Source organism: Ochotona curzoniae, unplaced genomic scaffold (genome assembly GCF_017591425.1).
Source record: "Ochotona curzoniae isolate NIBS_2020 unplaced genomic scaffold, NIBS_Ocur_1.0 scaffold_4505, whole genome shotgun sequence".
In the NCBI taxonomy this organism is placed as follows: domain Eukaryota; kingdom Metazoa; phylum Chordata; class Mammalia; order Lagomorpha; family Ochotonidae; genus Ochotona; species Ochotona curzoniae.
The window spans coordinates 36,768,104-36,783,719 of NW_024467118.1; the positions used below are offsets into that span (position 1 = coordinate 36,768,104).

Consider the following 15,616-nt stretch of genomic DNA (forward strand, 5'->3'; position numbering starts at 1 on the left):
ATATACCTGTCCATCTGTACATCTATTTATTTTTTGTTTTGCATGAATGTTGTCTTATACAAGAGAGAACATAAGGTATTTGTCCTTTTGGGATTGATTTATTTCACTGAGCATAATAGTCTCCAGTTAGAACCATTTTGTTGCAAATGGTACAATTTCATTCTTTTCATAGCTGTACAGTATTCCATGGAATAGATATACCACAGTGTATTTATCCATTTTTCTTTTCAATGAGCATCTGGGTTGTTTCTATGTTTTCACTATTGTGGATTGTGCTGCTATAATTACAGGGTTGTAGGTCACTTTCTCATATGCAGTACCTTTAGATATATTCCCAGGAGTAGGATCGCTGAAAGCCCCCATATTCTGAATGTGAATGTGTTTGCTTTTGGTAAATAGGTAGGTAAAGTACTTGGTTATGTATGAATTATTTCAACACTTTACTAGATCTAGTACTGTGTATGTATAAATAAAAAGTGTATGTAGTTCAAACAGTTCTCATTTCAAGGGCATCCTGGAGGAGGAAGGGAGGGGGAAAGCATATATCTGGGAACTATTAATGTCTTACTATTTAATAACTTGTGTAAAGGCTTTACCTCTTAGTAATGCCAAATTAATTTATAATCTGTTGCATTGTAAAAATTTATTGGTCTGGTGTTGGAGAGGAGACTGAAGCAATAAGGGCAGTAGCAAGCAAGAAGGAAATGAAACTTCAGAAGGAAGAAGTGTGACAGGTTTTATTATTGTACTCAGAATCTCAAAATGAGAAAATACCAAAACCTCTTGGCTAAATAAACTTGACCCAGCAAGCCACGCAGGTAGAGGTGGTGGAGGAGTACAGGAAAGAGTGAAAAGTATGTGAAAATAAATGTTTTCCTTTTTTTTCTTTTCTTGTCTGGTTTCCATTTGGAGTATAGTAATTGTAGGGAAGTCATGTATTGTCCGTTTATTCTGAAATGTAGATAAAGGTAACCGTTGGCAGGGTTAAATTCCTTCAGTGTAAAAAGGTCGGTGCAAATTTGAAGGCACGCCCACACGTTCTTCAGGGTTTATGGTAAACCTCCCTAATTGGATGACACAGGGATTATAAAAAGCAGATGATCCATGGATTTCAAGGTGTTTATTCTTACCTGAGTCAGTGGTAATTACATTATGATGCAAGGGGGGTTTTTTTTTGGGGGGGGAGGGTTGTTTTTGTCTAAGGATTGGCATTTCTATTCTCTCTTGTGAAACTGCTTAGGAATGCACCCAAGTCTGACAGAAAGTGTTTGCCTTGGTTTTCCAGGAGCTGCAAAACACGGCAGCATCTGAGGGCCAAGTGGTGGTCTTGGAGTGTCGGGTCCGGGGGGCACCCCCTCTGCAGGTCCAGTGGTTCCGCCAAGGGAGTGAAATCCAGGACTCACCAGATTTCAGGATTCTGCAGAAAAGTAAGGGGAGGGGTCCCCGCTCCCAAATCCAACCATGTGATTCCCTCTCACTTCAGGGAGACCAAGAAAGGCTAAGGCCTTCACACGAGGGCGTTTCTATTGTACAAGCAATGAGACCATACAGTCAGTGGGCAGCAGACCCCACTGTGGCCCATTGGAAAGTGATGAAAGTTACTATTTTTTCTTCAGAAAGATGTATAGCATTGTACTCAGAGCTGTGTGCATCATTTTAGAGTGTTCACCAGCCTCTCTTTCCTCTGTGAACTGTGTTTTAAAGAACTACTCAGTATATTACTAGAATTCAAGTATCTATATAAATATAAATTGTCCAATGGCTTGAACTATGTCTCGTGTGTTCTAGAGTCTGTCCAACATTTGTGTAGAATTGTCCCAGACAAGGACATAGAAAAGGATAGATGGCTTTATTATTAATGAGAATCACATTCTAATACTTTGTTCTGATTTATTCTTTTCCTTATGTGACCAACAGAACCTAGATCTACAGCTGAACCCGGTAAGAATAATCTCTCTCATTTGTTTTTGGTGGTGGGTGGGGAGCAGTTAATGTATCTTCAGGACATCAATCACTCTTTGTCCCTGCTTTAGAGCCATAAGTAGAGCAAGCAGTTTGGCAGTCCCCTGGAAACGTGAAGCCCTCTTAAGGACAATATCTTCTTTATCTTGAAGTCTGTACAGCGCACTTTGCATCAGCTTCTTTATTAGTGAGATGTTCATTTCTATTCCGATAACGAGGTCACATGCTCAGTATATAAAGACTTTCTAAAATATGTTCTTTCATACTCAAAGGGTGATCTATCCCAAGGAGGAAACAACATCCTCCTCAAACTGCAGCAAGCATGAACAATTTGCTGCATGTGTCCAGTGACCAAAGCCAAACACCAGCAAGACTGCCCAGTTCAGAAATGTCTCTCCTGAGCACAGCCTGAAGATGTAAGAGAAGCCCACCCCCAGTGATTCTTACTCAAGTGCTCTGAGCTATAAACTTTTCCTGTTCTCCTTGTCTGAGGAGGATCATCTCACCTTAGGATCTCCATGAATGACCAGGTCAGGGTACTATGTATTTCAGAAAACCCGTGTCCACTGTTCCTTCAGCTGAGACTTCTTCAAATTTGTGACCCCTGGTAGACTGAAACAGTGTGTGTAAAGGAAACAGAAACTATCTTTTCTGAGGATTTCATAGAACATCCTCTCAAGACCATTTTCTGCTGTGGATTTCCCACCTGCAGAATCACAGCTGCACTATATACCTAGTAAGTTCCCATTGCTGCCATGTGTGTATCAGACCTTTCCTGCCACAGGTGTCAGCACAGCTCTGTGCTGGCCTTGCTGCCCTTCTTTGGGAACTTGAGGGATCTGTGTGGGCCACTGCAGCTCAGATGGCTGTGCTCAATTCTGAACCTCTCACATCTGGGCATGTTGGGTCCTTCTAAGCAGAATATGATCCTGCTAGGCTGCAGGGTCCGAGATGCTGCTGAGCAGCATTGTTAGGAAACAGCTGGAATTGTTCTGTGGCCACCTTGCCAAGGGTAACAACTAGATTGTGTCACCTGCTTAGTGCATCACTCTCCACATCTAACACTGTCCCATTCCTGACTGTGGATGCACACACCTTCACATCTTGTTTACAATGAGTTATTTTTTTAGGATTTATTTTTCAAGTTAGATAAACAGAAAGAGACCTTTCATCTGCTGGTTCACTCTGCAAATGGCCACAGTGACCAGCAGTGGGCCAGGCCAAAGCCACGAGTTTCATTTGGGCCTCCCACATGGGTGTTAGGGATCTATCCCAGGCCATTATCACAAAGCTGGGTTCAAAGTAGAACACAATCTGGTAACAATATGGAACGCCAACATCACATGTGTGGGGCTTTGCCAACCCATGGTAACACCAGCCCTTTATTTACTATCTTAAAGAGAACTGGAAAAATAGATAGATGATGGATATAGAGATAGAACTAGATCTTTATCTTTAAGAAATACTGTATTATATGAAATAAATCTGTAAAACATTTCTTTTATTGCTTTATATACAAATATTTCTAAAATTATGCCCAAAATGATAAGAACATTAATGGTGGGTTGAATTCAGACCACTTGTGCTATTACATTCTTAGATGCTAAATGAATACATGCAACTCTCTTTTTCATCATGTTGTTGTCCTTGTCATCCTCTGAGTAGGTGACGATGGTTTCCTCAATGTCTCCAAAAACATCCATTTACATTGGAGTGTGTGTGTGAGAGAGAGAGTGAGTGAATGAGAGAGAGAGAGAGAGAGAGAGAGAGAGAGAGAGAGAGAGATGGAAACAGAATGTACTGGCTAATAGGAATACATTTGAATGAGGAAGCAGAATGCCAGCGTCTCCTGCCTGCCCTCTGGCCCTGACCCCCATCCTATACTTACTCCTTCCGACTCAGGATGGGCTGTTTTCCTTCTAGATTACAAAGGGGGAGGGGCATCATAAATTATTTGACAGAAGTAGTCCTAACAGCTCCGTACTAACATCTGGCTACATAGACACCTGATCCCTAGGACCGACTTCAATGCTTTGTGTGGTTGAACATAGCAAAATTAGAACAAGGAATGGAAGGCATTCCTTTTAATTTCCATGTGCTGGCAATGGATGAACTTTTTTTAAAAAAAAAATTCTTTTCCACATTTACTGGCTTTTCAACTTTATTTTCACTTTAATTAAGTTTGAAAGCATTTAAGAAAATTCTTCCATACCAGCCACAATAATGGCATTTGCTAAAAATCAGTATTTCTTGGCAGAAAAGTATTGCAGGTTAACCTGTGACTAATACACATGTGTAGTATATATATGTACTCAAGAGCTAGTCAAATGCAGCAGATTGTCCCTGACATCTGACCTCTGCTCTGCGATTGGATTGTCCCTGACATCTGACCTCTGCTCTGCGATTGGATTGTCCCTGACATCTGACCTCTGCTCTGCGATTGGATTCACCCTGACTCTTCTAGAAGAGCATCTCTTTCCTTACAATGCCATGCTTCAGAAATCTGCGCTTGGCATGTAGCATGACATAAGCTCTTTGATCATACTTTTAAAACAAACTAAAATCTTAAACATATGAGTAACTACTTGAGTTATTAGAAAGAATTTCCAAACAGGGAAGTGTTTTAACATACTTGTATTTAGACCATCACTTGACACACCTGACAAAGGAGGTATTCTTTTAGTGGTTGCCAGATAGGTTAGTTACTTTGACTTTGAAGTTGCTGTGTCAGAGGGAAAACCTCAAAAAGATGTAAGACTACTTCCTTGCCCTTAAGGGCTTAATTATTGTGCATATCTAATGGACCCCTGACCTGTTGAGCCATGGAGAATGTGTGTGGGCACCAGTCTCCCTGAGAGATTGATGTTAGCCACTGGTGAGGGGAAAGGAGAAAGCCAGGCATGACCACCATGTATCTGAGGCCCAAAATGAATTTTATGGCACTTGGCCAGTGATATTTTTCAAACTCTAAGACATAAATTAGACTTCGAAATTCAGGAAAATATTTAGCATTCAGATTTTATTACTCTCTCTCTCTGCTTCTTTCTTTGCCTCTCTGATGTAACTTGCTCTCTCTGCAGTCACTGGCTCCTGCTCTTTCTTTCTCTCCAACAACCTGCTGCTATTTCCTTTCCTGCTTTTTAATTCCTTTGTTCTTTAAAAAAAACAACATTTATTTACTTGAAAGGCAGTGGGAGAGGAAGAGAGAACTTGCATCACTGATTGATTCTCCTGAGTTAGCCAGGGCTGTGCTAGGCTGAAGGCAGAAGTCAGGAGTTCTATCCAGGTCTTCCCCATAGATAGCAGGAAACCATGTACTTGGACCATCACCTGCCATCTCCCAGGAACATGAGCAAGAATCTGAATCTGAAGTAGAGCAGTCAGGACTTGAGCCAGCACTCTCTCATGGAATGTGTACATCCCAAACTGCAGGCGAACACACTCTGCACCACAACACCCACCCACTCCCATTCCTTTTACTATCTGTTCTCTGTCCTTTCTCCCTCACACCTCAGGGAAGTGAAAAGGCCAATTTAAGAAGAAAATACCAACTGAGACAGGGCCATGCTTCATGGTAGAAGGAGCCCAAGTGGTGGGCAAGACCAAGATAGAGACAACAGCAGAGTACAGCATCCATGGGAGCAAGTTCATGAACAAAGCACTCAGGAAAGAAAGACTGGTTGTGCTTAGGCCTAGGGCAGTGGTGGTACCTGTCAAGGCATTCCTCCCACCTGTGGCCATTCCTTCCGAGTGCCCAGCTGGTCCTCAGCCTAGTGCCACAGTTTCTGCTGCAGCACCTGGTGCGGGAACAACCACAGCCAGAGTGAATGAGCTGGGGCTGAAGGCCTGGAACTTCCTGAGAATAAAATGAAAGAAGAGTGGCTCTGCAGACCCTGTTTACCCACCCACCTAGCCCTGAGAAGGACTCTCCTCATCAGCAGAGGAAGAGCCTGTATGCAGCAAGGACATGTTGGGTGAGGCTCCTGGGCATGCCTTCTGGTTCCAGAATGTGCAGGAGTTCACAGCAAGATGACCACAAGGGGATGTGTATGCTGACTCCATTAGAGCTAGGGATGTGAGGCAAGTCACCCAGTGTCCTCTCTCCCCTCCATCAGGTGGCTCTTGGGTGTTAGCACAGGATGGCAAAGGTTCTGGGTGTTGACATGCTGCTATGTCATGGCGCATTAGAGGCATAACCTCAGAACCAGAGCCAGGCCTCATGACTGGTCTGCTCCAGACAACTCCAGCTGACTCCAGCTTAGCAGGTCAGAAACCATGATAGTTTCAGACACAGCCCAACTGCAGAATCATCCTGGGGAATGGTAACTGGCCCAGTGACTTTTGGTCCTTGGGTGACAGTCAACACTGAACCTGTACCTCAGAGAGAAATATAGGACAAGGACCCTAGTAGGGAGCCCTTCCCATTCACAGAAACAAACAATCCAGTAGCACAAACTTGCTGTCACCCCCTGTGACTCACTGACTCATGACCTTAAATCCAACAGAAGTTCTGCTGAAAGAGCTTGTTCAGTTGCTTAGGGTAGAGCAAGGTTAAGCAGACAAGATTTCCATGGGGGCAATGGCCTAGCTTCCACCTGCAACTGGGAGAGGAAAGACAGCCACATGAGTGCCATGGGGCAACGGCCTAGCTTCCACCTGCAACTGGGAGAGGAAACACAGCCACATGAGTGTCATGGGGCAAAGCACAGGGGGCCAGACTGACAGATGGGGAAACCAAGTCTCGGTTCCCTTAACACAGGTGCCTGTACATGTAGGTGCAGGCTTTGCGGCTGGGGCCTTGGTGAGTCACATCCGGAGACAGGGCACTGAGCAGCAGTCCAGGTCACACCCTGTGACACAGCAGAAGCCCAGACTGATCTTGAAGGAGATCTGGGGGTCAAGGGGTGCTGGCAGATCCTCACTGTTCTAACTCATGGCAAGACTTGGATAGTGTATTTGTTAATGAATACATAATAATTGTACATCTTTACAGGATACAATGTGATACTTTAAAACATGTGTACAATGTGTAATATTCAAATTACGGTAGACAGTGCATCTTTCATCGGAAATAAATACCCTTTCTTTGTGTCAGGAACAATCAGAGTCCTTTCTTCTAGCTGTTATGATATATAAAAAATTATTGGTTGATGTAGTCACCCTACTGGGCTTGATGCTTTCATCGAAGTGTGATCCACCTCTTCCTATTTCCTTCTTCCCTACCCTTCTCAGTCCATCGTTCTGCTCTCTACTTCTGTTCATGGGAAGGTGTTTCAGAGCTTTAGAAATATGATGGAAATTGACTATTACCTAGATATAGCCCAATTAGGGTAAGGTATTTAGATAAAGAAGGAAATAGCAGATTCCCTCCCAATGCATTTGTGCAACCGAAACAGGTTTTTCTTGTCACTACTGTGCTATATCTGTCTAATGCGTTTTACACTCTCCTCTCTGTCTAGACAGAAGTCAGCTTGCATCGCAAATCTTTTTCAGGCTGTTTTGCGAATTAATAGCTAGTCAGCTTACTTAAGACCAACATCCGCTTGACACATTACCTGCTCTGGCCTCCTCCTTTGCCATTCTGGCTTCACACTAGTTGAATTCTTCAAAGATTGGTCTGGTGCTGGGAGTGTAGAAAACTCATTTAACAGCTGTTAATACTCAGGTTCTTACTCAGCTGTCTAGAAACAGCCACAAACTGTATTGAGTTGCTTCTGTGGCATTGTCTAATGGCATGCAAAATTAATGCAAAAGAAGTGTCTTACTGATGGAGAAATTGCACACATGAAAGCACAGTGTTTGCTCCGTCCTCTGTGAATCTTTGCTAACCAGTGTGAGTCATCCTGGATCTTGTACAGTGGTTCTGAGTGTACAGTAAATTAAACTGAGTTTATGCCAAGACACTGAGTTGTGGAAGGGCACCTAGTACAGGTGATTGTTGAGATCTTGGTAGAGTATACGCATGTGAAAAGCTCAAGGGGCATTCTGGATTAGGATTGTGTAAAATCTGTTGTGCTTCCCAAACTGTGTGCCAGGGGTGCCTACAGAATTCAAAAGTAAACTTGCCTCCAGTTTAGCCTTCTGCCCCTTGCCGACCTTTAGTTCTGTGAGGTGATCCAGCCAAGATGTTTTCAGACGGCAATGTCTTAGATATTTTCTCCCACAACTCTTAATGGAGGATGTGATCCCCCATAACAAGGGAACCTGGGAACGGCAAGATGTGCATAAGGGAACAGGAAGCCAGAGATCAAAGGAAACCCACAGGAGGATAACAGCTGTGCTTTGGGAGTGATGGCAAGTCCAGATGGGAGATGTGTGGCTCTGGAGATGGACAGAACAGAGTTTTCATCACAAAGGGGTTTGTGACTATTGGATCATCCCCTTTTTCATTCTGTTGACAGGGTGGCAGCCTGGTGAGCCTGAGCCAAATTCTCATCTCTACTTGGCCTTCCCACCCTCCCCTCGAGCCAGGAACATTCATTTCACTCACATAGTACTGATCTTCCCGGACCCAATCCTGAGACCTCATAGTTGGCCATGTTGAGTTTGCAAACGAAGACTTGGAGATACTTGCTCTACCAGCTAGTCCTGCTGACCACCCGTTCCTGTTGTGCTTACCCTCACTGAGACGGTCCCAGTGATGTGAGCTTTGTAATTTGTAGGGCTTGCTGAGTAACTGGATGAGACATTTTGTAAATGTTCATGGAATTATATTCTCACTTGTGACCCCAGATAATTCCTGCAGTGTTGCTTCCAGCAGTGACAAAGATGTGCCCACTTTCCTCAAGACTTCTGTTTATTACCTAGGTTTTTTTTTTTTTTTAACTAAGGAATATATTTTTAGGACAACTACATGGATGGTAAACATACACAGAAAATGGAAATAATTGTTACCTTAAAAGAAGAAGAAAGATTAAGTGGGGTGCATGTAAAGGCATTTCTGAAGCATTGGTGTATTCCTTAGACTTGAGGAACACATGGGGTCTTATTAATTGCACATTGTAAATAGTCTTCTCTGCATATATTACAGTTTACTGCTTTCAAGAATCCTTAATAAATGTTAACCTAAGTGGGATATTTTATCCACATTGGATATTGTGTTGATGATTTTTAAAAAATCATCCAAAAATAAGAGTTTTTTTTTTTTTATCATTTGTGTCTGTTAAATCATGTGTTTTGAAAGATAGAAACTGGATTTCTTTTCAGTTACTCTGGATCTCTTTCTCTCAATATATATAAAGATAGGCAGTTATATAAATATAAATATATACATATATGTGTATAAAGGTAGGCAGTTATTAAAATGTCCCTTACCCAGTAATCAAATCCTTGGCTCAGTTTGAAGAGTTTCCATGAACAAAAGGATTTTTGTTTGTGTTTAAACAAGTATTAAAGCTGTCCAAGAATTTGTATGAAATTTAGCCCTGTCCTCTGGGAGATGCTGCTGTAATTAAGTACTTTTTAGGTAACTGTAAAAACAGAATTTATTACCAGTAAGAAAAATAACTTCTTGAGTTAGTAATTTATTATATGCCCTCAAGTCAAAACATTAGGAAATCAAATTTAGGGAAATTGGGTTAGAATGGATCATCATTGAAGTTATTAATAATTTAAAAATTTTCCGTGTATGCTGGAGACAATTTTTTCATACAGATAAGTGAGCTTCTGGCTCCGTTTATTTGACAGAAGCAGTCATTTCCTGGTTCCCATGCCTTACCAAGATATATTTTACAGATGTCTTACAGGTTTTTGTTCAAGGAAGATGCTACCAGATGAAAATTCAATATTGCAGCCTGGCTGCTTTCATTTCCTTATGGTTTTCATTATTTTTATAATGTCAGACCCATCCAAGCAACAATGAGCCTTTCTCACCACAGAATGTAAGCCTGAGGTCACTGGTGAATGAAATTTCCAAGAGAAGAAAATCTAAACAACCTTTGGGGCATTGGAGTAAAATTTGATCTAGGACAAACCACTAGCCCATAAAGGCTTCACGATTATGTAAAAAGAACATCTTTCTACTTTTGTTGTTAAGTCTGTAATGTTTTTTAGCTAGCCAAGTAATCATTCAATATTAATTGGCATATATAGACAAATACCTATTTGATGTATATAAGTATTCCAAAAATTCATATACAATGAATTCTGTTCATTTGAATTGGAAGCATACAAAGGAAGTTTATAGGAAAAGCAGTCTTCTTGAGAATTCCCCTCGAAAACAGCCTGTTTGGAAGGCAAGTGTTTATTTTTCTCCCTCCATCTAAATTTCATCCATGCATTTATTCAAAAATAATTATGGTGAGCCTGCTGTTTACTGAATGCTAAGAAAATGGCCAAACCAAAGCAGATGGTTTTTGCTCTCAGAGCTTATATTCTAGTCAGGGACCAGAAACTAATTACAGAAGCTAATTATAGTGTGATATGGGTCTCTAAAGAAAGTTTACCATTTTGAAATGGCATATGCTGGCACTTCAAAACATTTGTGAAAAATGGAATTGAAAGATAAGTTTATTTTTTGCATAAAAAAATGAAACCCATCCGTACAAGTGATCTCAAAAAATTATGGAAAATATTTCTTATACAAAACTAGGGTATGGGTTTCAAAAATGTCAGCACCAAAATAAATGTACCTTTAAATTCCATTTTTTTTACCCCCACAGACATTGTGAAATGCCCTCCTAGAGATCATAAATCTGACCCAGGTCTAATAAAAATGATTGTCACGGGAAGTCATGTATATTGGAAACTACACAGAGAGTAGGAGGGCAGCGAGTACGCCAGGGTGGGAAGGAGCTCCACAAAGAAAGAAATGGGGAATGGGGCTTCCCAAGGGGTGGCACCTGAACCAGTAGGCTGTCCAGAGCTGGGGAGTCAAGGTGAGGCATGCAGGACCAGCTGGTGATGAGCAAGCAGGGCCACATGAGGCAGAACTTCACAGACCGCATGAAGGGTTATAAACTTATCCTCAGAGTCATGGAAGGCTGAGGGATGATAAAACTGCATCCTTAAACTTGGAGTCTGCTGAGGAGCAGGCAGCAGTGCGAGTAGCAGCTTGGACTCCTGCATCCTGTCTCATGGCACATGGTTTAACTCCTACCTGCTTCGCTTCCAATCCAGGTTCCTGTTCATGAGCACCCGGACAAGTAACAGGTTTTGGTTCATGTAACCGGATCCCTTCCACCCATGTGGAAGGCTCCAATTGAATTTCTGGATCTTGAATTTGGTTTAGTCCAACCCTTGCTGTTAGGGGCATTTGAGGAGTGATTCTCCAGATTAACGATTTCTCCCTCTCTTTCCTCCTCTTTGTGCCATAGATTAATAAGTAAAAAATGTTTTTTTTAAGAGTTTTCTGATTTAGAGAGGCCAATATACATACAACCTTAAGATATTGTAATTGCAAGACCCCCCCCCCCACCCAAATCATAGAAAGGCCACAAAGGAACCATGCAGATCATCCAGGACCACTTCGTGTAGACCAATTCATTTTGGTGTGTAAAAATTTTATTTTTATTGGAAAGTTAAATTTAAGAAGAGAAAGAGTGATAGAGAAAGATCTTCCATCCACTGATTCACTCCCCAAGTGGCCATAATGGCCAGAGCTGAACTGATCCGAAGCCAGGAACCAGGAGCTTCCTCTGCATCTCCCATGCAGGTGCAGGGTTCCAAGCTTTGGGCCGTCCTCAACTGCTTTCCCAGGCCACAAGCAGGGAGCTAGATGGGAAGTAGAGCAGCCAGGACATGAACAGGTGTCCATACAGGACCCCAATGCATGCAAAGAGAGAGTTTAGCTACTGAGCCATTGTGCCAGGCCCAAATCTTATCTTTTTGAATGTCATTTTCAAGGCACTGAATTCTGTCTGTGCTCACAGCAGAAGCATTCTGGGACACTGAACTGGCACTGGCTTCACATGTCCAGAGAAGCTCCATCTTTCCAGGTGTAGATAATCGAAGGTTGAGCCAAGACTTCTCCAGACAGCAACAAGTCTTGGGGAGAAAGCAGTGCACAGGGATCCAGGCCATGAGTGTCCAGTCAGGAAGCACCTGGTGCTGCTGGGAGCTGGGAAGACTTCCCTGCTCTTAGGTAGTGTCTGCTAACATGGAAATGAAGGTGACCTCTGCATGAGTGACTCCACTGCCCAAAGGCCAGCTAGTATAGCAGGTTTTTCTTCTTTTTTCCAAAACCTAAGAATGGTCTTCATTTTTGTCTCCTAGCAGCATGTCAGTATTTTAATGTACTTTGCCTTGGTTTGTATCCTATTCGAATGTATCATATCTGATAAACACACACATACAAAAACACACAGAGAGAAAGGGAGAGAGACAGAGATAATGTTTCATCCACTGGTTCATTCCACAAATGTGCACAATAACCGGGGCTGGTCCAGGTTGAAGCCAGGAGCGCAATCAGAGCCTTGCATGTGGGTGTGAGAACCCTAGGATTGGACTATCATGGCTGCCTCACAGGGTATGCATTAGCAGGAAACTAGACTTGCCAGCAGAGCCATGACTGAGGCCCAGGCCTTCTGATACAAGATGAAGGAACCCCAGGTAGTATTCCAATGCCTGTGCCAAATGTCCACTCCTAGCACATCACATCTTGGAAGACACCGAGCTCAGCTCCTTGTGTGGATGGATTTCTGATGAATTATCTGGATACTGAGGAGAGCAGTTCAAGTTCTCAGCATCAGGAAACTCCCAGTCTCCCAGCTCACCAGTCTCCCAGCTCAATTCCTTCATGACCTCACTTTATGTCAGGTTCCTTGTCTTCTGAGCCAGGAAAAACTGCAGAGCAGCTAGAGCAACTGCATGCTTTGTGGAGAAAAGGGTATGTGCATGCAAGGCAGGCTGCCTACCTCTGGCCTCTGAGCTCTAACCTTCACTAGCCATGACCGTGAGAGAATCAGTCTGGACCCAGCCCGAGGAAATGAGGGATGTGGGCTGGTAGGTCTTGAGAATGTCTTATTGCACTGAAAGTCTAAGTTGTGCTTTTCCCCCGCCCCTGTACACTTTTAATTCATCCTAAAGCCATATGTATTCAATTTAAAAACTTCCAATCCCTTGTACCTTTCCAGATACATCTCACTTTCCCAATGATTAATCAGACCTGAAGCCCCAATTTGAATTACTTCCACACTCTGTATCTTCCTCTTCCATTGGGAAGCCAAGAGTTGTGTTCAGTGTGGTCAGCAAACACAGGATTGCCTCACACTTTCTGTCGTCCTGTTTTCTTCCTTCTATTCAGGGAACTTATGGTCAAATACTGGTTGTGAACTGTAACTCTATCACTGTCTCTGCAACCCCTACCTGAAAATGGTTTTCTTAATATGATACCTCTCTTAATTAAACCCAAAAGGAATGATTGAGATTTGCTGGAATAATGACTGTGGTGGATCACGTATAACAGTTTATTTATTTTTTTTACTTGTTGGCAACGGAGCTGACATTTGTGGCACAGTAGGTAAAACTGCTGCCTATAACACCAGCATCCCATAGGGGCTCTAGTTCAACTTCCAGCTCTTCTACTTCTGATCTTGCTCACTCATATATAATCTTAAACATCCCTTTATATATTCCTGTTGTCTCTTTTTAGCAAGGTATAATACATATGTATCAGCTGAAACGTGTAAGTCTGCATACAAAATTCTAATGGAAGCCTTGTGAATTTTTAAACAATTATTTAAAAGGCAAGGAATCATGTACCTACTTAGGCCCTTTAAGTTTTGTGCCTTGTATTTATACTACCAATTCAAAAAGAAAAGTGAATCTACAAATAAAGAGTACATTGGGCTAACATCCTGGCACAGTGGATTTAGCCTCCATCTTGATCCCAGCATACCAAAGCTGGGGACAAGACCTGGCTGTTTGCACTACCCATCCAGCTCCCTGCTAGTGTGTCCAGGAAAGCAGCAGAAGATGGCCTAAGTGCTTGGATCCCTGCCATGGGAGACATGGCCATTGTGGCCATTTGGGCAATAAACCAGTAGTAAAAGGAGAAATTCAAGAAAGTATGTTTAGTTTTCATAGATGTTACAGGAACAATGTCAGTGAAAGTTTAAAAAATAAGCATTTTACGGTATCAAATTATATCTGTTCGCATACTACACAGTTTGGCACCGATGACTGAAATGACTTAAAGCAGTAATCATTTGTTTCGTTCACAATTTTGTGGGTCAGCCATTTGGCTGCTCCTCAGCTGGACTCAGCTGATCTCAACTGGACTCCCTCTGAGTGGTTGTGATCAGCCTGAAGAAGGGCCAGCAATGAATTAGTCTAGGCTGGTCTGTTTCACAACGTTGTCTTGTCTGCTGTATGCGGTCTCCTCTCCCATCAAGCTAGTGCAGCCTTGACGACCTACAGGTTCATCTGGATTCCAAAAGATTGAACAAAAGTAGTCAGAGACCCTTGAGGCTTTTGGCTCAGAATTGGCCCACCATATAGCTCCAGGCTGAAGAGATTTACATAGGCATCCTAGTTTCAAAGCCTCTACCACTTAATGGAAGGAGTTGCATAGCCACGTAACAAATGGTCATGGGGTCAAAAGACAGTAGTAACTACAGCCAGATTTTACCATCCCCCCAAAAAACCCTGTAATATGAAGTTTTAAATTGCTCAGATGTATGCCAATAAAGGATAAAGTTACTTTGTGGCAATCAAAAATATATCATCTTCTTTTACATTTGACAATGCAATTTTTATTTTACTTCCACAACAAAGAAAATTATTCAACCTAAAAGTAGTTGGCATATTATAAATCTAGCTTCCTTTTAATGCTGGTGTCCCTGGTCTATACCGTATTTGTTATATTCGGTTTTAACTCATGAGAATGGGGGCTTTCAGGAATGTGAAGTCTGGAAACCAGCTTGGTTTGAATCCTGCTTTTACCACTTAGCAGCCATGTGAACTTGGGGCAACCTAGTAGGTGTATTGTGCTTCAGTGTTCAATCAGCTTAATGGGGCTAACAGTAATAATCACCTGGGTATACGTTTGGCACAAGAGTTAAGACGCTACTTGGGGTGCCAATATCCCATAATGGAGTACCTGGATCCAGTCTTGACTCCTCTGCCTCTAATCCAGCTCCTTGCTAACACATACCTGGAGGCAAAAAAAAAAAAAGGACTCAAAAGAGCATGGAGTCTTGCTGTGTGCAAGGGATTGAGTTCCAAGTTCTAGGCTCCTAGCTCTGGCCTGGACCGGGTCTGGCTGTTGGAGAGCATGTGGGGATGAAGATCTCTTTTTCTCTCATGCCTTTTGAATAAAATGGAAAAACAATCACATAAAAATGTAATAATTACCTAATTTGTAAGGCAGACTAAATGCCCTAACTTGTAAGGCAGATTAAATCATATTTCATGCGTGTTAAATGTTAATATCAAGTTACAGCAAATCCTTTTATTGTTATCTTCTTCATCCTCATCCTTCTCAATTACCCTATGGTGGTTAATTTTATTGAGGAGTTGACCGGAGTCACAGAGCTTTGGACTTTTCCTGTCTTAGATGAGCTGGAACTCTGAGTCAAGTGACACTTAGCGTGAACTAGACTTTCCAGGTTACACTGCCATACTGTGTAACTGTGCAATTTGGGATAATTACCTGCATAATTTGTACATTATATCCTTTCCTATTATCAGCATTTTAGAGGATCTTTATTTTCCC

The 15,616-nt window shown here is 42.2% G+C and overlaps 1 protein-coding gene across 2 annotated transcripts in view; it reads left to right on the forward strand.

Moving 5' to 3' along the window:
- The window catches only part of PALLD (palladin, cytoskeletal associated protein), a 390,044-nt gene that overhangs the window by 175,421 nt on the left and 199,007 nt on the right, over nt 1–15,616 (forward strand). For both annotated transcript variants that reach the window (XM_040965793.1, XM_040965794.1), the window contains exons 6-7: nt 1,286–1,427; nt 1,918–1,941. In XM_040965793.1, coding sequence (XP_040821727.1) covers nt 1,286–1,427; nt 1,918–1,941 — 166 coding nt within the window. The remainder of the gene's footprint in view (nt 1–1,285; nt 1,428–1,917; nt 1,942–15,616) is intronic.